Consider the following 24778-nt stretch of genomic DNA (forward strand, 5'->3'; position numbering starts at 1 on the left):
CTACGGTAATTTAACATTTTATTTGGAATGTACAGTACGCTATATAATATTCAATAAATTATCACTAGCAATAAAATATGTGTTTATATCTGTATGAAAGTAAAGCTTGGTTCCCACTAGCGACGGAACATAACGCGACCTACGCAACGTAAGAAAATGTCCTTCTGATAATTGTGTTTGCCCCGCCTGCGTGAAATCAAACCTGCGATCATTATTGCGTCGTCGGTTCCGACTTGTGATTACGCAATACAGCACTTTGCGTCAATACGTCGTTGCGTTGCGTCCTAGTGGTAACCACGCTTTAAGCTTGGTTCCCACTAGAACGTAACGCAAGGACGTAAACGCAACGCAAGCGAATTGACCAATCACAAGCGATGGCTTATTCGCTTGTGATTGCTAACCGTCTATAACTTCGCTTGTCATTGGTTAAAACGTTGCAGGACTAATGTAATGTCTATGGCCGAATAATAACAGGGTATCTGATTGGAGCAGGAGACACGAAGTTTACAAATTATCTATAGATTCCTATTCTACTTGGACACAACGCAAGCGAGTTGACCAATGACAAGCGACAGTTCGAATAATTCATCACTTGTGATTGGTCAAATCTCTTACGATGCGTTACCTCGTTGTGTTGCGTCTCAGTGAATTAAATGGAACCCTCATATCACGAAATCAGGTTTTGGGAAAACTAGCCAAAACCATATTGCATTGAATAAGATTGCTTGATCCGCATTTGAATTATCATCATCAAGGTAAATAATTATAAAAATGCCATTCCATATTAACGACTAGGTCTGTTTCGTCTACAAACTCCTTTCCGATTACGCAATGATTTGACTTCCAATTGTAGGCGTATCCGTTGCATAGTATATATCTGTTGCACATGATTGCGCAGTCGTACATGGTTCTTACGGCTGTAGTCTCCGTAACGTGTTCACTGGCGAAAGTCGCTAGTTTGAGGAATCTGAAAATGCTGCCTTCTTCTTCAGAATACAGTTTGCTGATCAACGACGCTGCAGTTTGTTTCTGAATTGTTTCTAGAATAAAATAAAACAACTTAGGATGCCACAAAAAAGCAGGCGTTTATATATTTTACAATATTACAATGGAAACTGATTCACGATTTAAGGTATTGTGTTACAGTCGATAAAAAAATGTAAAACCACACTTATTATGCTAAAGTTAAATTTGTCTCAATTATTGAACGAAAGAGATGGTATACGGTACCTTCGGAAGGAATTGTAAGAGCTGCCATCAGTTCTTTTCGAGTCATCGCTCGGTCGTAGAAGTGCATGTTCCTAACATTCCCCGATGCACCACCGCTAAACCCAATATCTACGCCGCTCCACGACATATCCGGTGTCTGAAACATTACCTTGCTGACAAAGAACCCATTCCTCCACAAAGACACAGTACCACCACCATCCTGAATAATGGCGATGGATGTCCAGACATCTGGTTTGAAGACCACACCGCGGAGCTTTCTAGCATGGTTACTAAAAGTTACTTCTATCTCGGACGCGTAGACTTGAGTTCCTGAATTTGTTTGTGTAATGTTAATATGTCCAGCAAAGAGTATTTCACCAACCGAGTTAGGCTCTGGTTTAATATCAAACATCAGAGTGCAGATTCCATCTTGAAATAACTGGCCGCGGTTTGGAATTGAGATACTGCTGGGTATGCCATCGACGGGTAAGAGATCTGCGAATGCCACTCCAGTCGTGCTAATAAAATGAACTCTTGAGGCGCTGTAATCATAATCCCTAACACCAGACAGATCATGGATCGTGTAGATTGAGTTCAATGGCCAAAAACCACGTGGGTTTAGTGGTAGGTCGTTTTGGTCAGCTTCTATAAAACAGTTTCATAACCATGTACAATGTATTATTTTACAGAAGTAATAACACAACAGAATCAATGATAGCAGCGTGCAAGCCATCAGACGTAATGTTAACGTGACGCGTTAGACCGGTTCCTACTGAACGTTAAACGAACAATTTCAAATCAACTTGTGTCAATTTTGCCCATTACTTTGCTTTGAAATTGTGTACAGTAGAAGAATAGTGTATATCATGGAAAAATAAGCCTCTTTTTATCCATTGTCTAATATTAAAGCATCACTTCATACTACACAACGATTAAACTGTTTTTATTTATGTCATTTGATACTCCCCAAAACAATTTAAATATAGTTCTAAGGATGTTTGTCTTTTGTAGTAAACGTGTATATTTATAGTATCTATAAAAATGTATATATTTATCGTCGTTCGTTATCGTTCCAGTATATAAACAGGCCATAATTATATTAGAGTAGTGAAATATGAAACACAAAAAAATGATAGGCCTACCTTCCTCAGAGGAATAGACAAAAACTTCACATATTGCAAGATTTCTATCTGACACTGACGTAATAAACACGTACGCACCGTTGATTGGTGGAGAACATAATACGTCAACTATCGCGCTAGAATTATACTGCTCAAAAGAAATAGTTTGACCACATTGAGTATTCTGAGCAGAATCAACTCCGTCATTGCCAATCAGAACTTTGGAATCATGCAAACTGTATTGCACCGGTGCTGTAAAAAATAAATGTAAATACAGAGAACTCATATTAAGGGGACACCTTCAGGACCCAAAAGAGGGTCTCCTGAATCGTATCCGGATATTCACCCCCTGGACATTTACCCCCGGAAAACTACCCCCCGGACAACCACCACCTGGACCACTACCCCCTTAGGACAACTACCCCTTTAGGACAACTACCCCCGGACAAATACCCCCCGGACAACTACCCCCTTAGGACAACTACCCCCTGGACAACTACCCCCCGGACAATTACCCCCGGACAATTACCCCCCCCCCCCCCGGACAATTACCCCCCCCCCCCCGGGTAATTACCCCGACAACTACCTCTGACACAATACTCCCCGTAGGACAACTACTTCCTGGACAATACTCCGAGGGCAAATAATCTTTTAGGACAACTACCTCCGTAGGACAACTAACCCCTGGACAACTACCCCCGGACAATTACCCCCTAGGAACAATTACCCCTGACAATTACCCCCGGAGAATTCCCCCCCCCGGGTAATTACCCCGCGGACAACTGCCTCTGACACAATACTCCCCGTAGGACAACTACCTCCTGGACCTGGACAATACTCCGAGGGTAAATAATCTTTTAGGACAACTACCTCCGTAGGACAACTAACCCCTGGACAACTACCACCCAGAAAACTATCCCTTTAGAACAACTACCCCCCGAACGGACAACTACCACCCAGACCATTCAACAACCTGACTCTGCAACAACAGCGTATAATAGGAATTAATAACTATATTTTAATTCGTTACTTTGACGAATTACTATTCATTATTGTAAACAAAAGTAAAAGATTGAACATAAATATAGCCTGGTATAAACTGAAGATTGTCACACATGATCATAGGATAGTCGAACGTATTATATAGTACTCCCTGTATTTACTGTAAAGACTGGGTTCGCTAATAATAATAATAATTTTTGCGTCAGGACAATGCTTCGATAACCACTGGTCTTAAAAGAATTAATTTTTGTCTCAAATTTGTCATTTGTATTTTTGTACACTTGAAGAATAATATCACTTTTGATATTTGACCTCAATGTTCACTCACCGAATAAACGGCGATCTTTAAATAAATTCCCCTCAAATAAACGGTGACCATGTCACTCCCATGATACATCATATGGAATAATCGGCGTCTATTTCCATTAGATTATACCCCCTCCCATTGAATAAACAACTTTCTTCCAATAAATGTCCACCTAAAAACCACCTGAACAATAAACAGCCCAGGCCGTTTTTTCAATAAATACGGTACTTTAAATCTAGCACATCTAGGGTGGTCTAGCGTGCTGTTAAACAGAATAATCGGTTAAAAACGGGTGTTTCGAAACTAGAGACCCGAGACCAGAGACCAGAGACCCGAGACCCAATACGAAAAGGGAGACCTAAATATACGAAAAGGGAGACCCACGTACGAAAAGGGAGACCCCACTTTACGAAAAGGGAGACCCCACTATACGAAAAGGGAGACCCTAATATACGAAAAGGGAGACCTAAATATACGAAAAGGGAGACCAAATATACAAAAAGGGAGACCCAAATATACGAAATGGGAGACCTAAATATACGAAAAGGGAGACCCACTATAAGAAAAGGGAGACCCCACTATACGAAAAGAGAGACCACACTATACGAAAAGGGAGACCCTAATATACGAAAAGGGAGACCCAAATATAGGTCTCCCTTTTCGTATTGGGTCTCGTGTCAGGTCTCTGGTCTCGGGTCTCTAGTTTCGAAACACCCGTTAAAAACAGATGATTTCATTTTTACAGAAACCGGTCCTATATATTTGTCTACTTTTGGATTGGGGGGGGGGGAGGTAGTTGACCGGGAGGTAGTTGACCGGGGGGTAGTTATCCTAAGGGGGTAGTTGTCCTAAGGGGGTGGTTGTCCGGGGGGTAGTTGTCCGGGGGGTTGTTATCCTAAGGGGGTAGTTGTCCTAAGGGGGTAGTTGTCCGGGGGTAGTTGTCCGGGGGGGGGGGGGGTAGTTGTCCTAAGGGGGTAGTTGTCCGGGTGGTAAACATCCGGGGGGTAACTGTCTAGGGGGTAGGTGTCCTAGAACCCTCCTGAATAGGAGAATCGATCCTCTGAATATAGGGGTGTCCAAAAGGAGGTGTTTTACTGTATTCCGGCAATATAAACAAAACAATCACATTGAATGTTATCTAATAAGAAAGATGTCTACAATCTATCCTTCCTTAATCATACAATATGGCCTTACTATCATCAATGGCTGCAATGATGGTAACTTTGACAATCTCGTAGTCTTGTTCCAGGTCTACCCTCCACCAACGGTTTACGCCTTCATCTACAAAGATAGTAACCACTATATAACCACACAATTCAAATTGTGATTAATTAATCAATCGGTCCTCCAATTCAATTCAATTCAATTCAATTCAATTTATTTCCACAATATTATAACATACATACAGGATAATAAATGCAATGAAGTATTCATGTGGGGGTAGAGTCATATAAGTCAGAAAGACTTTAAGTTTGACCCACCCAAAGATATAACATTAATAAATACGAATATGAAAAAGAATAAATAAATCAATAATCTTTCCCTTTCATCTTGAACATATCGGCCTTTTCACAGTTTTCTAAATTATCGATAAAACAATAATAGAAACTTAATTGCACGATATCTAGTCACATGACTGGATAAGAGCCAGTGGAAATTGAGATTGGCAGAAGGAACTGGAAATGGATTGCTAAAACACAACATAACTTGGCATACCCTAACATGGAATCCCCAAGGAAAACGAAATAGAGGACGCCCAAGGAACACATGGAGGAGAGAACTAGATAAGGAGGTGAAGGATGCTTACCTGATAAATAACAGCTGCCTTTTTCAATATATGGCACGTCATTGCCGTCTAAAGCATTTTGTGGAGGAACAGTGTTTGATAGACTTTCAGAACCGGTGGCAGTTTTGTTGTTAGAGACTAACTCTAAAAGATACAGAAGCGATAATTATTATGGGCTAGTCATACCCCACATTACATTTTCCAACCAACAACAGTACAGATTCCATAACCAACGGACAATGATGAAGCACTTCATCATTTCGATTACAATGACAATGTTTCTTTTTTTTTGTTTAAAATAAAATAATTGGTTATATTCCAACACCTGATCCAGAATCAAGAGTTGTTATCTTCAAACCTTCCATAAAAAATATCAGATGCAATAATTCTATTTAATCTTAAAATAACATGCGAGTTATTCGTATTTATAAAGCAGTTTTTAAAAAGTTACAGGCCTAAATAATAAAAATTATCGATATTGTAAAAAACACACTTACCTGCAATTGAGGAAATAATAATATGACTTTGAATAATTAGCAAAGTTAACATGAATGTGTCCATCCCGTCAGCTTCTCGCATCCAACCTATCACAAAGATTATCTGTAATAAGTATGTTCGCTTATCATTCGGTCACGAGGTGGTAGGCTGTGATTGGAAGTCAACAGCGCCTTTTAAAATGTGCTTGCTGTTACCATAGCAATCAGCGACATCGTTTATCAACGGAAGACGAAGTTGTTAGGATAGCTGATGAAGATTTACATTATGATAAATTGTGATGATACAATTTTGTTCTTCATAATATTAAAAATATATAATAGTTACTGTGTGATGTATGGGATGTGCTATAAATTAAATTAAATTAGCAAGAAAAACGATTTTAATGTATTATTACGAAACTCTAAAATGCATTCAACTGTTCTGCTTACTCCGTATTGGTTAGGGGCTGTTTTCTGTCAAAGCTAGTATATAGATAGGACTACTTAATTAACGAACAATGCATCTTAAGTGCAATCGACTGTACATTTATTTTGATCAAAATATGTTTTTTTCTTCTTTTTTTTACATAATGTACTGTAGCCAAGTGCGATATTTATTGTTGATTAGTGACGTCACAAAAACATAACAATTACGCGCGCGTTCCATTATCTTGAAACATGATTAATTTGAGACTGGAACTGCAGACCTCTTAAAAATCCATCGATGTCGACTACAACTAAACGGATAAACTATACTCACATGTTAGCCTGGGCCTATAGAATCAAACCTAGAATGGAACCTCAATGGGCGGAGTAGTTATTAACGATGCCAAAGGGCCATAGGATGAGTGGCGCGGTACATGAAATGGAATAATGTATCGCCTACATCACGATTCATTAAAAACATTAAGGACGGCTCCATGTTAATACATTATCATTGATTTTAATAGACTCAATTAAGAAATGTAATAAGTAGGGCAGAGTAATTATTTTTTTAAAGATGTATATCAGTCATTTTTGGGCAGAAACGGATTTTACTAATATAAGACTTACAAATAATAGAGCAACCTGTGTGGTTGTTATTCGTAAATAAAAAACAAAACTTTAGTTCTGGCCAGGTCTCGAATAGACGCATACAAAAATAATGGACTCGAGCGGAATATGCAATGTAATCGTCTTTAAACCCATTGTACATGGAAAGCCTTCGGAGCACAACTTGATGATAAAGAGTATGATAGTTAAATACTGAGTATGCGTCCAACACGTAGCGCTTATAAATTGGACAAAAATTGTACTAAGATGTGACTTAAACGAATATCAAAACTTCACACAGCAAAGAGTCAAATCAAAGTCCATACTGAAATAAATCGAATAATGCCGGAAGCAGAAAACCCACTAGATAGTAATTAGTTCGCTTTTTAGGAATCCTGTCTCTGTCTAGTTATGTGTCTTGTTGTTCTTTGTCCACGTTCTGTGTCGCATTTTATGTAGACAAATAAATGAAATGAAATTATTAAAATGGCCATCTAATTAAAAGAGGTAAATCTCATCGAATCAACGTACAATAATACTCTACCGTATGTTGTTCTTACAATAATTAAAACGTGCCGCAAAATACTCAAAATGAGAATCGTGAATAGAAGAGCAATGTTGACACGGCTGTACAAACGTTGATAAAACGTAATATAACATTCAATTCAATTCAATTCAAAATTCTTTAATCATCCCACACGGGGCAATTCAAATAAAAAGGTCTGGATTAAAATGATCTTACAAAATAAGATTACAGTTTATACTGTACTAGACTACTGCTCGCGGCGCTACGTACGGCCAATCAAAGTGTTTCAATATTATTTCAGCAAAAAGAGCATTGTACTATATGACAGACGAGATATTGTTTATTTTTTTTACCATGAATAGCTACTATTATACTGTATTGTTTTTATGGCAATTAGACGTACAGTGGTATGTGACCGGACCTAGTTTTGATCATGATAGGTCTACGTAAAAATGGCTTTCAACGAGTTTTATTAAACGATATTTGATGTGGTTCTTCCAATTTCCGATTTTCATTCAAGCTTGGTCCCCACTGACGCAACGCAGTTGACAAATCACAAGCGAAATTTTGGATAACCCGTCGCGTCGTGATTGGTCAAATCAATGCGTTGCGTTCCAATGGGAACTAGGCATTCGGTTCACACAATCTATTTCTATACAGGTACTACAACAACGCTGTGGTGGATACAGAAACGACTATTCAGTTCAAATTCAATTGTGTGTGGCCGTAGCTCTAATATGATTCAATTGTAGATGAAGGGCCATGTATTACAGCACGATGTGCATCCACAGTGAGAAGAGCCAGGCCAAGTTCCCCAGTGTAGGATGCAACGCATGGACGTAACGCAACGATTTGACCAATCACAGGCGATGGATTGTTCGAACAATTGCTTGTGATTGGTCAACTCGCTTGCGTTGGGTCTATGTGCTGCGTCTCTATAGTGAGAACCAAAGCAAGCATTACGCGAGAGCGATTTGCATCACCAGTGACCAATGCACACAAGTCACAGAACGACATCACATTGATTTGCTCAAATTGACGTAAAAACAACAAGCCATATCAAAAGTAATCACGATCATAGGAAAGGCTTTTAAAGTGCATTCTATCAAATTACTGAACGTTTAATATTGAAACAATCGACCGAATTAATTGCGTGTTTAGGTACGCGACTCTGTCGCACTTCTTCTTGTTATCGATAATAATAATGTTACCAAACAATAAGCAAATAAGAGAATTCGATTTCACAGATATGTTGACCCGGATATTCTATGAGGCGTAGTTAAATGTAAACCGGTTTAAATGTCACCTAGATTGAACGCAACAAGGTTGTTAAACGTAATTGGGAGGGGTTAAATGGTAAGCGTGGTTCCCACTAGAACGCAACGCAGCGACGTATTGACGCAAAATGATGTATTGCGTAATCACAGGTTAAAACCGACGACGCAATAGTGCTGCAAACATCGCAGGTGGAGAAAATACAATTATTGGAAGGACATTTTCTTACGTTGCATCGTCGCTAGTGGGAAATAAGCTTTATTGGAAGGGCATTTGCTTATGTTGCGTAGGTTGCGTTACGTTGCGTCGCAAGTGGGAACCAAGCCTTACGATATATTTTTCGAATGATTGTAATAGTTTCAATCAACATGATGATGTAATATAAGCACACAGTATTCATTTTGTTTAACTAGTAATTTATTCGTATCACAGAAAGACATAACAGTACTAAATAGCATGGAAGCACGTTTATTATTTTAAAATGGTTGTCAGTGTGGCAGAGCTTCACTATTGTCTATGCATAACCAAGGCAATCTAACAACATGATGCTGAGCTCCAGAGATCACAGGGTTTATCTGTGGCTGCGACATGATCAGTTCCACGCCCGTTAATAGACACCGCGCCACGGAGAAATGTACATAGTACTGTTGCTATTTGTCGCAGCCAGACATAAGATCAAAGAGCTGCAGAGAATTGGAACTGTGTTATAGGGCGCGTTCAGGCTTTTACCTGGGTACCAACATTAGTAGTTTTACAATTAAACTAAATCTGAACGGGCCCTAGTCATGGATGCCACGTTATGCAAAAAACCCTATACAACCTTCATATTAAATTTTTTTTTCGCGAAAATAATGGCACGTATAAATAACGGAGCTTAAATTTCAGCAAAACAATAAACTATATTTAAATTCTTCACATTATATTTGACATCTATCAACAATATAATATATATAATTATAAAATGACTATTTTCTACTATTATTTTCTTTTTACTTTACAATTTGATCATTTATTTTAATCATTAGCATTGGATACTGCCCACATGATATTTTCGCTAATTGGCACATAATATTGCATTTATAAAAATTAATGTCTACATTTTGGTCGTCTCATTATCATTCTTTATATACCTATACGTGCAATACAAACAAAAACTAAAAAATTAGAAAATAAAAAATTAAGTTTTTAAAAATAATTAAGTAATATATTTCGTTGAATATTTGTTATCCTTTATATATACATTTTAAAACTTGAGTACTAAAACATTTAGTTGCCCTTCTAACCTTTGTAACGAAAAAATAAAAATTACTCATTAAAACATTACTTTTTAAAGTCTTTTTTAAACGCTGATCAGTGTATCTTATTTAAATATCTATTAACATTCTTTGGTTAAAATTAATAAAATTGCTAAAACTTCCTTTTCAGGAATAATATCAAATTTTGGATACAATCTATCAGTCAAAAGGTGTTCACACCCCTGTATGCCACACCATTGTACCTCCCAGCCCACCCCTTTCCCCAAAATGGATCAGTTTCAGACAATAAAAGCCCACATATGCAGAGAATAAGAAAACATCTGAAAGCTGACAGCGTTACATGGGATCAATCAAATTTGGTTGACCCGAGGTCAATGCGCCAGCATTCATAGAGACTATTGGTTGTGGTTCATCAGTGAATTTCTATAAAAGAAAAATTAAGTCACTTTAATTAGGATTTTGATCGTTATAGCTTTTGTTGCATTCAAATTCGTTATGTTATCATTATTACTATATTTTATAAATCCAACGGCATATTACTGAAAAAAAGACAATACTGTGGGTATCAGTGGCTAGATCTCAATGGAGATACAAAATAAAATAAGCACTGAAAATGACAATGCTGTTGGTTTCAGTGGCTGGATCTCAATGGAGATACAAAATGACAATGCTGTTGGTATCAGTGGATGGATCTCAATGGAGATACAAAATAAATTAAGCACTGAAAAAATGACAATGCTGTTGGTATCAGTGGCTGGATCTCAATGGAGATACAAAATAAAATAAGCACTGAAAATGACAATGCTGTTGGTTTCAGTGGCTGGATCTCAATGGAGATACAAAATGACAATGCTGTTGGTATCAGTGGATGGATCTCAATGGAGATACAAAATGACAATGCTCTGGGTATCAGTGGCTGGATCTCAATGGAGATACAAAATGACAATGCTGTGGGTATCAGTGGCTGGATCTCAATGGAGATACAAAATGACAATGCTGTGGGTATCAGTGGCTGGATCTCAATGGAGATACAAAATAAAATAAGCACTGAAAATGACAATGCTGTTGGTATCAGTGGCTGGATCTCAATGGAGATACTAAATAAAATAAGCACTGAAAAAATGACAATACTGTTGGTATCAGTGGCTAGATCTCAATGGAGATACAAAATAAAACAAGGCTAAATCAAAAAGATAAAATAAAACAGCCAGAACAATTTGCAGAGCCTTCTGTAGGATAATCAAGCCTTCTAACTACTCAGCTATCCAACTCTTACATTTTAAAGAGAAATTCTGGATTAAAATTATCAATAAAATATAATCAAACAATTTGGAATACAAAAATATTTGTAAACAACAGAAATGATAAAACCTACAGTTGCACTTTAAATATTAATAATAAATCTCTGTTATCTGGGTTACGATTCAATTTACGTGGACAGACAAATCTCTCTCAAGGAAAAAGCAACAAATGAGGACAATATACCATAATGTTATGTCCATTATGTTACAAAAAAATCAAAGAAACACAAATGCTTTAAACATTCATGACGCAAGTAATTAGAACTTTAAGTATCTAAATATCAATTTAACGAGCAATAAATAAAAATATAGAAACACAAAACAAAATAATAGCGTGGAAACATGAGAATGTAAGGGAAGCCGATAATGAAATATGCTGGGATGTAAAATGACTTAGCAATATTGATTATGCATTAAATGTAAATACAATACCAAGATAATAGAATAACCATAGACCTAATTTATAGGTCCATGGAATAACGGTGAGAATTTAACCGATTTTCTATGATGCATTGTGGGATATCCGACAAGAAAGTTTTAGTAGACTTTGTTTCTATATATTTACTCCAAATTTTGTTCAATTAGGATGTGTATAAACAACTTAGGATGGTGTTCCATCTTCTGAATTTACACAACTTTTTTGGTTGTGGACGAAAACACCCTTTTGCTCAGCTTATTAAGGTAAATTTACACTGATGAGCAGTAACGGTGTGACGCGGAAAAACCAAATATAGAATAGTCATTTACACAAAACGCGGTGTCGGTCGGGCGGTTGAGCAGAAACCCGCTCAGGATAGAAACAGATTCTTAAAGCCCCATTCCCTACGTTTTTTAGATCTAATTTAAGATCACAAACTATATTTAATGTAAAAATAATACTATATGGTCCTATTGCGATAACTTTTTTCGTCTTTAAACGGTTAAAAATGTGAAAAATAAATCGATTTTAATAATTATAGCGGCCCGCTATAAATCCCAAAATGCATTGCGCGCGGATTGATATTTTTGTTTTTCACCTGTAATTCGCCCACTTTTCGATCGATCGTGAAGCCAAAACAAATGGAAGACTCCTAACTTTTCAGCGAAAATACCGGGTGTTCCCCAATTTGTATCAACGGAGTCTGGCAAAAATAGAAAGACAATTAATGCAGCAACTATACAACGTCAGGCTAGGTATATAGCTAGCGTACGATGTTCGTACGTTACCGATGTTTACCAGCTAGGCCTACAAAACTAAGCCTAGCTAGGCTAGGCCTGAGACCGTCCACGAGAGTTCGATCGCCGGAGCTACTTAGGTAGTGCATTGTTTCTCACTTTTTATCATAATTTACCATAAAACGTACATTTAAGACAAGGAATGACATGGTTTAATGTTTTTAAAGTGATATATATGTATTATTTTCCAAAAAACGTCCAAAATTGCAGGGAAGGGGTCTTTAAGTTGTAGTGCACAATGAAAGATAAATATAAATGGGTACTATAAAGCTCTGTCTACACTATCAAACTAGTTTGACAACCAAATTTGGTATTTATATGCCCAAATATGGTAGTGATATATGACATGCTTCTGTCCATATATGGGCAAATCACAATTTTTTGTCACATAAACTTTGTTAGTGTAAACAGAGCTTTACTAAATGAAAAAAAAAATGTATTCGTGAAGCAACATGCAATCCCATCATGCAACAAAATAATGTCATGGACCAATTTCCTGAGTGACCTTTTAGTAGTAACCTATTTTCTTTTAGTATTTCTGTAATCTAATAACATAGCTCTTTCTCTGGTAGTTTCAGACAACATTATATATGGGATTCAATAACTGGATACTTGACTGCCAGTGACGGATCCAGGATTTTTCAATAGGGGATGGAGCGTGGGGACATGGCCTAAAATGGTAAAAGTAAATGCTGAACTTAAGCATTGCAATTTCCAAAAATTAGTGGGTGGGGCATTCCTTGAAAGTACATTAATAATTGTAATCTTCTATGTTAAAATTAATATACCTCATCATTTTTAAAAAATATGATTGACAAATATTACTGTAATTTTCAAAAATTGATAAAAACAAAGGTTCAACTATTAAATTATGAAAAAATGAAATTTTAGTAAAAGTCAATAGATAGCTTTAAAGAATAAATTAAATGAGAATTTGTTTTGAAGAAAGAATAAATTTAGAAGTACTAGATCTTACATGGTTGTTGACTAATGTTCGTCTTGAGACCAGAGCTGCATGTCAGACGACTAAATCAAAAAACAGAGCAATGCGGACAAATCAGAAATGATACTAAACTATAACCATGACATTTCTAAATACTATTTTACTTTTTTTTAGGTGCATATCCATGATTTTTACTATTTACTTATTTATTTAAGTTTGCTTCATATGGAGTATTTATTGAATCTGTTTTCTGTTTCACACCTTTAAGTGGCAACCTTCGTTGCTGTTGGTTTTGATGAAATAAAATAAATTAATTAATGATAAGCAAGAGAGTGAACAATTTGGGTGTGGACGGGGAGTTGGCCATGTGCGGGCGGCTGATGACTGAAATGCAGTAAAACCTCTATTAAGGGGACACTTTCCGGACCCAATCAAGTATCCCCTAATGTCCCCTGAATTGGGGTTGGCCATAGTGATAAAACATATAGGCCTATAATTGTTTGTTGTTATTTTCACAGGAGAGTGTCCCCTTGTTTTTGCTATAGTTTATGGGCTTATGTCACTTTTGTTTAGGATTTGACATTATTTTGGGTGGATTTTTGGAATATATGGTCTAGAAGGAATAGTGTTTACTCTGTACATCAATTTTTTATTTTTTTTTAATTCTAAAATAATATATAAACAAACATGAATACAGGAATTTTCGGTTGAAGGCGTTTTCGCCTGGTAATCGCTCTGAAAAGACAGAACTAGAAAATATGGTAGAGGGCGGTGCAATGTATTATGTATTATGACAAAATTGTGAAATTTTATTGACTATTTGTACGGTTTTGAAGACCAAAATTTGTCCAATTTGTTTTTAAAACTATATATGTACTGAGCATTAATGTAAAGAAATTTTTCCTTGCTCTAGTCTTAAAAAATGGTTTATAGATTTGGTATTTGTGTCCCCTCGTGGTAGCAAATGTATTTAAAAAAAAAACGAATTTCCAATATGTTTTATTGGACCAAATAAATGTTGTGAAAGCAGCGCATTATTATTATTATTGAGTTCAAACAAGCTTTTGTAATATGCTGTAATCTTGCAATATAATAATATTGTAAAATCACAGTAAACTAGCTGATTCACACATACAAACATTGACCAACAATAACCAAGTGTATCATTGCATTATTTAAGGGTCTTTCACACCTGTTCCGGCAAAATCCTAGCGAACGTCAATGTTTCGTTTTCATGTGACTACGCTCATATCGATTGGCGCATAGCCGCATGAAAACAAACATTAATGTTTAATTCACCGGACCAGAACCGTGCCGGAACAGGTGTGAAAGACCCTTTAGAGCGTTGTAAACGTCCCAAGACCACATGCTAAATTTTAACACGTGAGGAAGGGCGCCAAATTCTACCGTGTTAATAATTGGATATTGAATTTAAAAACTGAACACAATTTTCATTTATGAATCACTGTTTGTTTCTAATTCCTCACACGCTTTTTGAAAATAAAAAAAAAACAAATTTTGTTTTTTAAATTAAAGAAATTTATTTTACCAAATTTCTCAGTAACAACTAATACTTTGATTGTATGTGTGACTATGGCATAGTTTGAAGCTTTGATTACAACTAGTTTGTCTAGGTGCTAGATTATTTATATTTAAACCAAATGTTAAATACAGCAATTTAGGCCTATATAAAAATTATGAATTTGGTATATTGTATGTTTTAAACATGCCAGACTACCTTACATTTTGAACAAGTAACCTGCATTGTTTGATAAACATTTACCAATAAACACAGTTAGAAAGAGGAATTGGATCATAATTCTGCAAACAAATAAATAATCAGTTAAGCTCTGTCTACACTATCAAACTGTATGTGACAAGAAAATGTGATGTGCCCATATATGGGCATGATGATATCATGTCACTACCATATATGGGCACATCACATCTGTTTGTCTAACTAGTTTTACAGATGCTATTTTAAGATATGTTTAAATGTAGTTGTGATTACAATCATCCTCATGTTAAACTGAAAACTAAGGAAATTTGGATTAGGTCATTTACGGACCCACAGCAGCAGTGCAGCGTCTACCATGATCACTGCACGAGGAGACTTACCACCTACACTTTTCAAATAGTGTACCAAGCAAATTCAACAAATTTATGTTCATCTGAAGGACGAGGCAATGAGAATAAAGAATTTTCACACAATCAATATGGCACAGACATAGACAGGCTCGAATCCATGCCTGTCAAATGTTAGTTTGATCCCTTACCAATATGTCATATCACTTTCTGAAAGGTCTATACAGCATCAGATTTTTTAACGACATTTTTAGTATAATATATTTAGCTTTTGTGTCTAAATACAATAATATAGTCATCAAATAATTGTATCATATAAACAGTTTTATATTTATAATTTTCATGCATGTCACAGCCGTTCTATTGCATGTCACAGCCGTTCTATTGCATGTCACAGCCGTTCTATTGCATGTCACAGCCGTTCTATTGCATGTCACAGCCGTTCTATTGCATGTCACAGCCGTTCTATTGCATGTCACAGCCGTTCTATTGCATGTCACAGCCGTTCTATTGCATGTCACAGCCGTTTTATTGCATGTCACAGCCGTTCTATTGCTAATAAAAAATAAATTCTACTAAAGCTGCAAAAAGCGATGAGAAAGTAAACCAGTAATAATTATTTATGACCCAATTGTGGAATAAACCTTGTCTTGGTTTTGTTTTATATTGTAACCAGAGTTTGATCAAACCAAATAATTGTCTATATTTTGTATTATTTTCAATGTCATTTGTAGTTTGTTGTGTGAAATCTATTTTTGAATTGTAAATAAGACATTTTTGTGTACAGCGCTTTGGGCTTTGGCAAAGGAGCTATAGAAATCACTATATATAAAACAAATTAAGCAAAATCAAGGTTATAAAGTGTGTATACAAAAGTGACTGTTACACACGCTATATAGAGGGCTTCTACAATCAAAGTCAGTCAACGGTAAAAATACATTTAAGAACAAAAAATAACGCGACAAAGGTATGCCGTAAAACCTGGAATGAAAACGCAGACAACTGAAAAGAGTGACATGATTTTCTTTGTGATTTTGGTGCAAGAGGGCGCTCTACCAGCTAAAATAAAAGTATGAGCTATTATCTATTTTGACAGACTATACTAATATTCAAAGTTAGCGTTTAAAAATGACTGGATCAACGTGTAAGCGGCTTCTATTCAAGGTTTTACGGCACGAGTGAAGAATGACATTTGACCTACATTGCATTATGATGAAACAGGTTGAGGAGGTTGAGATTTCGATGCATCATGAATGCGATGATATGGCTGTAAAAAGATGAACGCGTAATACATAGCATGAACAAACAATGAATTTGCTCAACTATCGCAAAGAACAAATAAATGAGACTTAAGCTCTGTCAACATTATCAAACTTGTTTGACAAAAAAGGTTTGATGTGCCCAACCAGTGATATTCCCAAATATAGTAGTGATATGACAGCATCATGTCCATATACGGGCACGTCACATTTTTTTGCCACATAAAGTTTGATAGTGTAGACAGAGCTTTATGGTGTGCTTATAAATTATTTTGAAAAGAAAATTTGATGGGTACTATAATATGCAACATATTATTGTAATGTAACATTTTTTAAAGCTATTTGAAAATGTTCTTTTAATTTTCATACCAATCATTCATTTATTTAGCATTTACGTTAATGCCAAATACAAACAAATACAATTATAATCTGTTGAGCAAATTAATTGAAGAGATAAATTTATCAAAACAACATTCCAAAGGTTAACAAAAAAGGGAGGGCAGAGGGAGGGAGGGTTAAAAAACATAAAGTAAACATTTAAATAAGGTTTAAAAGTAAATAATAAACCCAAAATCTAAAAATAAGAAAATTATATTCTTTGAAAATTATTATTATCATAAATCAATACTATGTTTTCAAATACAGTAAAGGCTCTGTTAAGGGGACACCTTCTGGACAAAATAAAATATCAACCTCAATAGCGGTGTCCCCCAAATAGGGGTTGATAATAGTGATACAATTGGCAATTGTACTGGAGAGTGTCCCCATAAAAGGTGTCCCCTGAATGCTCCAAATTAGGGGTTATATTTTTTAATGTTTTTTTATGATGCTGGATATTTTTTCAAAAAAATAATATGTTACATTGATATGCAAAGCATGATATCGACATAGCTGTAGCAATGTATAATAGTATAGTATTCTACTGAATAATAATCATCATGTAATATATACAGTATGTATTTTGAGAAAATAAAGTTGAAAGATGAAATTAACTTACGTTATACTCATCGCTATCAGCATTCTCAACATACAAGTACTTCTTACTTTTATAGTAATTGCCCTTCTTTAGGATGTAAAATGTGATGATGTCACACATTACAGTTGCCTAGTAACATGAAACAAAAGAAACTTTATAAAAATCCATGAAAACTGGAATCCAATCTGAATTACTGTAGAACATTTAAGATTGGGAACTTTTGTTGTCAACATAAATATTCATTGAGTATTTTTTGTAATTCAAATAGTAAATTGTAAACGGATTTTGCTCAAGAGAAAGTCATTTGAATAGAAAACGTTGACAATGCAAGCTTTGCCATTAAGAACAATTTCAACGCTCAAAATAAATAAGTACTTAACGGAAAAACTATATTTAACAGTAAATTCGCAATCGAATACAACAATTATAATAGATACAAAATTATAAATCTGTTATGTATTTATTGCTTATCGACATTTCTTTAAATTCATTAGTACTCATGTGTCTACTGACTGCCCTAGTAGACAGCATGATTTCATCAATATCCTGTAATTTTAAAAATTTGACCAACTGGGGAGTAGGCACTTGTTTGGCTATAAATCTAGTCCAGAATATAAGGTTACAATTCTAAATGAATGAATCTGTAAAACGTTACCGAATAGCCATTTAAACAACTTGCTTTTGTTATGCTCAACATTTTATCTCTTTTGTTTTTTAACTTACTAACTAACTTGTTTTATACAGTATTTTTTTTAATGTATTTTTGCATATTTGTATTGTAGGGGCCCTCATGAGACAAGCTATTGCTTCTAGCGCTGGACAGAGTTATTGTCAAATAACTGAATAAATCTGTATGAATGAACTATATTTAACAGTAAATTCGCAATCGAATACAGCAATTATAATAGATAAAATATTATAAATCTGTTATGTATTTATTTCTTGACATCTTTAAATTTATTAGTACTCTTGTGTCTATTGTATTGTGTCTTCTTTTTGTGTATTTTTGCATATTTGTATTGTAGGGGCACTCATGAGACAAGCTATTGCTTCTAGCGCTGGACACAGTTATTGTCAAATAACTGAATAAATCTGTATGAATGAATGAATGTTCAATAAATAAGCTATGCAACTAGTGTAAACTCACAATAGAGAGCAAAGCCAGCCCAGCTCCCAGGTTGGTAGTCAGTGGAATGAAGTTAAATTTTCCTGCGGTTCCTGTAACAATGACCTCAAATAAAATACCATACGCCTTTGTTAACGTCCTGTATTCTGTATGGTTCTTTACATAGAATTTTCCAAACCTGAGAAAAATAAAAGAATAAAACATTATTGAAAGTTTGCATGGTGAAATCAAATGTTGACAGAAAGTCCAGGAAACTGGGAATATCAGTGAAATAGGGTGGGACTGGTGTGAAAGCTAAAAACAATAGCAAGTTTACAGTGGGAGGGATTGAAAAACATATTTAATTTGAAATATGACATAATAAATAAAATCAGGTATTAATTATTAGATCAACCTACCTAAAGTTATATCCTTTAGCAATTTTTGCATTTTTATTGTCCAACCGCCTAAAGGAATATTTGGGTCGACACGCATCCCAACTTTTATCCAAGTTACAATCCCAGTTAACAAAAATTGCTATAACACCTCCCTACAAAACAAAATGATGGTACTGCAGGTTATTATAATTTATAATGAATATTTTTATTTTTTTATTGTAAAAATCACTGTAAATACACATTATTACGATTACCATCATAATAATTACCATAATAGTTTAGTGGGTACAATGGTGGATATCAGGTGCTTCTTGTATCTGTATTTACATTTTTTACTCATTAACCATGGATATAATTATGATGCCTTGGCCTTTAAAATGAATATTGACCTCTTAACTCATGAATAATTCATGAAGCAGATACAAACATTTTTAACATGGATAAAATTATGATGTGTAAACTGTATTCCATTCCACTTTGGGCACAAACTGGCATTATAATATAGTGACCCATCAACCATATTAAACTCTACATAATGGTATTTAGTATATTTTAACATCAGTAGCGGATTCAGGATTTTGAAATAGGGGGTGGGTAGGGGCCCAGGCCCTAAAAATGGCAAATTTAGGTGCCATACTGAAATTAGTGTCCTATTTTTGCATTACAATTTGCAAAATTTAGAACTTTGAATCTGCCTATGAATATTCATGCCATAATAGTCTCATAATCAGAAAACTTCATTTGTTATTACCTGGTATGCAATGGTGTTGAAGTCTTCGTTGGTCTCTTTAACAATATCTCTCAAGCGAAACACTGGACAGAATGGATCTGTTACACTGTTGTATTTACAAGTTGTTAGGTACGTCTTGTTGTCACTTTCAGCTATATTTCGTCTATCATGATAAAAACGGAAAATACATTTTATAAAGCTTGTACAGTGACCCTGGAATTAACATAACATATAATGTACATGGAATTAGGTTTGTTCGGGATGAGAAGACCAGCGTGGTTCCCCATTTGGACGCAATGCAACGAACAAGGAACCACTAAAAACGTATTGACGCAAAGTGCTGTATTGCGTAACCACAAGTGGAAACTGACGATGCAATACTGCTGCAAACATCGCATGTTTGATTTCACGCAGGCGGGGGCAAATATGATTATTGGAAGGGCATTTTCTTTTAATGTTTTCGATGTCAAAAAATTGGATGGAGTAAAAAAAAGAAGACATACTTCTCAAAATTGAACTTTGGATAACTAACACTGTTCTTGATAAGAACAGTAAAATGTTGTGCATCGGCTAGAATGGCTTCATCTTCTCTATGGAAACAAACAATACAGATTATTTATATTATTTATACTCCTTACACATCATCATCTAGCATAACTCTGGAATTTAACATTGTAAAAGCAGATGTAGATGCTTCAGTGTGTTTAGCACTGTCTACACTATCAAACTATTTATTTATTTATTATTCAACATTTTTTTGTTTTGTTTTTGACGTTATCAAATTTTTATTTTCTTTTAAGTTCTGTTATTTATTTGTTAATTTTGTAGCATAAGTTAGTTAAGATAAAAGGTACCAAGCTTGATTAGCTTCGGCTATACCTTGGCTACCTGTTGTATTAAATTGTTTTTTTGTTTGATACAATAAAGAAGAGAAAGAAAGTTTGACAACAAAAAAGTGATTTTTTTGTAAAGTTTGATAGTGTAGACAGAAATCTATCTATGTTTGTGAAACTTTGCATGATGTCTGAACCAAGTTCTTACACAAATTATTTATGTAATTATTACTTACAGAGGTGGTACGTCGTATTCTACTGGACACCACGCCTCAATTTCGCATGTTTTTGTTGTTTTACCATCTGGGTACGTATATGTAACGCAATTGCCCGTTTCTATACCTAAAAAACAAAGACAGTATCTTGATATTAACTATGCAATCGAAAAATGAATAATTTAGTTATACTGTAGTGTAGTTTAGTTAATTCTTAAGCTCTGTCTACACTATCAAACTTTATGCGATAACTAAATTTGTCCATATGGACATGATGATGTAGTATCACCACCATATTTGGGCATATCGCTACCATATTTGGGCACATCACAGTTCACACTTTGTTTGTCAAAAAGAGTGTAGACAGAGCTTAACATACAGTAAAATTAAATCCAAGAAGTAGCAAATATACAGGAAATTAATAGTCATTTTATTTATTTTTTGGTAGTTTTGCAACATTAACCAGAATTCATTTATATCCTGGTACTTTACATTTAGTATGAATGTTGTAAGATTTAATGACTTTATAAATATTAAATAAATATTTTCTATTACTTCCTATTAAGAGTAAACCCATTAGCAGACTGTGAAACTAGATCAATAATAAATCAAATCTGTTTATATCCCTGCTGTGTGTGTAAATTAAACAAATCACATTTTATCTTATCTTTCACTTCTGCATAATATTAACCTTTGACCTGAAAAGCTCACAATCTCTTGTTGAGAGTGCGATAAATATAGACTTACCATTTCCGTTTACTACAGGTTGACCTTTGCGACAAACATTCGGGTCATCTTCACAGTTAACATTGACCATAAATGGGTCCTAAACAATAAAACCACATTAGTAAATAATCATAATGTAAGCTTTGATAGCCTATGATATTACTGTCATGCATTTCTGTCTTACCAGAGGAAACACAGAAATAAAAGTACTGTATACATTTAATTTTATTAAAGATGTATTGTCCCTCAAAAACATGAAAAATGATTAATTTAATCAGACTTTGAATATGTTATTTTGAAAAAAAAAGGGAAAAAAAATGTTTTCACTTATAAAATGACAAAATAAATAGTTAAATTCAACCAAAAACCCATTGGATGCTAGCCAATTTGACCATTTTTTTGCTTAAAATTAGTTTTTTCAGGTAAATACATTTTTTTTCGATCCAATTTTTTGTCAAAGTGGATAACTATTATGTTACATTAAAATGGCATATATTCAAAAAAAATTTTTTCAGGGGGACAATACATCTTTAACTAAGAAACTAACTAACTAAGAATCCAATGAAAATATTGTTTAACTTACCTCTGCACAAACTCCCCTGGTCTGTTCAGGGGTTATAACCATGTTTGTCATAACAAAAAAGGCATTATCCATCTGAAAAATAAAGAAACAAATTATTATTCTACAATTGCTATTCAAACCAAGAGTGAGATCCCTAATTAGATACTTTACCAGTACATAGTTAAAGCCTTGTCCACACTATCAAACTTCATGTGACAAAGTGTGATGTGCCCAAATATGGTAGTGATATGTAACACTGTGGTCAAGGGTCAAATCTTGTCCACAAGCACACAGATATGTTAGAAGAGAAATCTCTCTTCCAAACACATTTAAACCAAGGCATCACCAAAGTTTTGTTTTATGTCAATCCAAATGTAAAATTGGGTGGGAGGAGCAATACACTTTCGGCTTGTAGTAGTGTCTAAGGCTGTGTTTGTGTTTCTGCAAATTATACAGTAGGTTAATTGTGTAAAAGTGTCAGTCATTACCGAGCAACCAGTAGCCCAATCGCAACGCAACAATTTGCCCTTCAGTTTAAAAGTTAAAAATTATCGCATTTATTGGATAATTATCTGATTTGAATTTCTGCGCAGAATTAGAAAGAAACTTTATCGGTTAATTATCGATTATTTGAAACACGGCTTTAGTAATATTAATATTAAAGTGTCTCATTAATATTAATATTTTTTTAATCGGGAGAAATTGCATTTAGCGGTAGATTATTTTAAATATCGGTAAACTCCTGTGATTATCGGGAGAGTGTGGAGGTCTGTAAAATGAATATTTTTATTAAAATACTATTTATTAGCAATACCATAGGAGGAATGACATAGTCTACTGGATCCCAGATTCTGTTATATGGACCAACATCTTCTATCGAGAGATTTGGGTTGCCAGTAATGTTTGTGTAAGCAACTCCTTTTAACTTGGTTGTTACTGCACTAACAACTTCATCTTTCTCCTGGTAACCCTTTTGCAGAATAATGGCCCATCTGTAAAACAAAAAATAAAGATTTAGGCTAGCATGAAAGAAGTCAATATAGGATTTTTTTAAATAATAAAACAAATATCACAAATTAATAATAAATCATTTGTTTGGGTAATATTAGAGCATGGTCCATGATTAGAGTCAGAGTAGGCAAAGTGGGCCGAAACGTCCCTGATTTTTAAAATACCTAGGTTTATATGGCTATGTCACACGCATCATCACTGCAGACTGGCCTACTCTTAACCGGCTAGGCTAGCCTACCCTACTACTACTAGGCATTTTACTTACACGACAACATAGACGATAACACCGATTTGAATCAAACGATTTATAAAGCCGACTTTCTTGCTTTTTATGTGAACAACTTTAGGTGTATCATATTCAAGCGCGGAGTCTACAGCTATCCTACTCCAAGAGCTTACAGTTTCCTTAAACGGCATTTTTAGACTCTAAAGCTAGGCCAGGCTTGGAGAGGCTCCTGTGGGCTGCTCTGCTGGCTGGTTGATTGGCTCGCTTCTCCTCTCAGGCTCGGACGGACGGAAGCTCTTTCGGATCAGTTGTTGTGGTGGCTGCTCGTGACGCTGTTATTCCTATTCAGCAGAGCGTCAATTCGACGATCGAGCATTCTCTACTTCTACGGAGCGCCATTTATGTCTTTATTTACTTCCGAAATAGAATAGTACTACGGTAACTGGTTCAGTGGACCAAATTTAGCACCAGTGGAGCACAATTCAGATATAAAATAGAAATAAGTCACTAATTTTAATATCTTTTCGTATGTTAATACACTGTCCTCAAGTGCACCCAATTTGGAGCCAGTGGAGCACAGTGATATTATAAATAGAAATAAGTCACTGAATGTTCTATCTTTTCGTATTTTAATAACTGTGCTCAAGTGGACCCAATTTGGCGTCAGTGGAGCAAAGTGATATAAAATAGAAATAAGTCACTGAATGTTAATATCTTTTCGTATTTTAATACACTGTGCTCAAGTGGACCCAATTTGGCGTCAGTGGAGCACAGTGATATAAAATAGAAATAAGTAACTGAAGTTTAATATCTTTCGTATTTTAATACAATGTACTCATGTGTACCCAATTTGGCACCAGGCGAGCACAGTGATATAAAATAGAAATAATTCACGGAATTTTAATATATTTTCGTATACACTGTGCTCAAGTGGACCCAACTTGGAGCCAGTGGAGCACAGTGATATAAAATAGAAATAAGTCACTGAATTTTAATATCTTTTCGTATTAAGCATATTTGAATACCTACCGGTATGGTACCATACATGTTCGACAATACAGTGTCACATATCTCTATTAAAAAAAACCCCAATATTTAAATTAAAAAAAATATCCGTCGAGGTTGACTGAAAAGCTGATAATAGTCTATTTATACGTGTATTACGTAATTGATCATTACGTCATAAATATCCTATTAACCTTG

At 35.0% G+C, this 24778-nt stretch overlaps 2 protein-coding genes across 6 annotated transcripts; both read right to left on the bottom strand.

Annotated features, from left to right (window-relative positions):
* Position 1: 1 nt before the first annotated feature.
* On the bottom strand, positions 2-6036 carry LOC140043398 (uncharacterized). Its single transcript, XM_072087900.1, has 6 exons — positions 5923-6036; positions 5447-5569; positions 4834-4920; positions 2352-2582; positions 1231-1854; positions 2-1040 (listed from the first exon to the last, which is right to left on the bottom strand). Exons 1-6 carry the CDS (start codon positions 6002-6004, stop codon positions 751-753), a joined length of 1437 nt encoding a protein of 478 aa, XP_071944001.1. The 5' UTR covers positions 6005-6036; the 3' UTR covers positions 2-750.
* A 3116-nt stretch (positions 6037-9152) lies between these two features.
* LOC140044592 (P2X purinoceptor 4-like) lies at positions 9153-24013 on the bottom strand. Of its 5 annotated transcripts, XR_011844473.1 has the most exons (13): positions 23615-24011; positions 23153-23330; positions 22360-22431; positions 21798-21876; positions 21072-21177; positions 20506-20592; positions 20024-20165; positions 19294-19424; positions 18917-19073; positions 17791-17898; positions 16736-16801; positions 13483-13532; positions 10326-10413 (listed from the first exon to the last, which is right to left on the bottom strand). XR_011844473.1 is itself a non-coding variant. In XM_072089167.1 (12 exons), exons 1-11 carry the CDS (start codon positions 23764-23766, stop codon positions 13494-13496), a joined length of 1251 nt encoding a protein of 416 aa, XP_071945268.1. In that variant the 5' UTR covers positions 23767-24013; the 3' UTR covers positions 9153-10413; positions 13483-13493. The 5 variants fall into 5 exon arrangements, 4 of the variants coding, with proteins under 4 accessions (XP_071945268.1, XP_071945267.1, XP_071945266.1 ...); XM_072089167.1 differs by lacking the exon at positions 16736-16801 and having other exon boundaries at positions 9153-10413; positions 23615-24013; XM_072089166.1 differs by lacking the exons at positions 13483-13532; positions 16736-16801 and adding an exon at positions 15193-15270 and having other exon boundaries at positions 9153-10413; positions 23615-24013.
* Positions 24014-24778: the final 765 nt, after the last annotated feature.

This window comes from Antedon mediterranea, chromosome 3 (assembly GCF_964355755.1).
Source record: "Antedon mediterranea chromosome 3, ecAntMedi1.1, whole genome shotgun sequence".
NCBI classification, from domain to species: Eukaryota; Metazoa; Echinodermata; class Crinoidea; order Comatulida; family Antedonidae; genus Antedon; species Antedon mediterranea.

Excerpts from the sequence above, each read along its gene's own strand:
- LOC140044592 (XM_072089164.1), bottom strand. The coding sequence starts at position 23,766 with ATGCCGTTTAAGGAAACTGTAAGCTCTTGGAGTAGGATAGCTGTAGAC. Across the intron at positions 21,178-21,797 it reads ACCTGTAGTAAACGGAAATG|GTATAGAAACGGGCAATTGC; the intron begins GTAAGTCTATAT and ends TTTGTTTTTTAG. Across the intron at positions 10,414-17,790 it reads CTGATAGCGATGAGTATAAC|AAATTCACTGATGAACCACA; the intron begins GTAAGTTAATTT and ends TTTCTTTTATAG.
- LOC140043398 (XM_072087900.1), bottom strand. The coding sequence starts at position 6,004 with ATGCGAGAAGCTGACGGGATGGACACATTCATGTTAACTTTGCTAATT. Across the intron at positions 5,570-5,922 it reads TATTATTTCCTCAATTGCAG|AGTTAGTCTCTAACAACAAA; the intron begins GTAAGTGTGTTT and ends TGTATCTTTTAG. Across the intron at positions 1,855-2,351 it reads TGTCTATTCCTCTGAGGAAG|AAGCTGACCAAAACGACCTA; the intron begins GTAGGCCTATCA and ends ACTGTTTTATAG.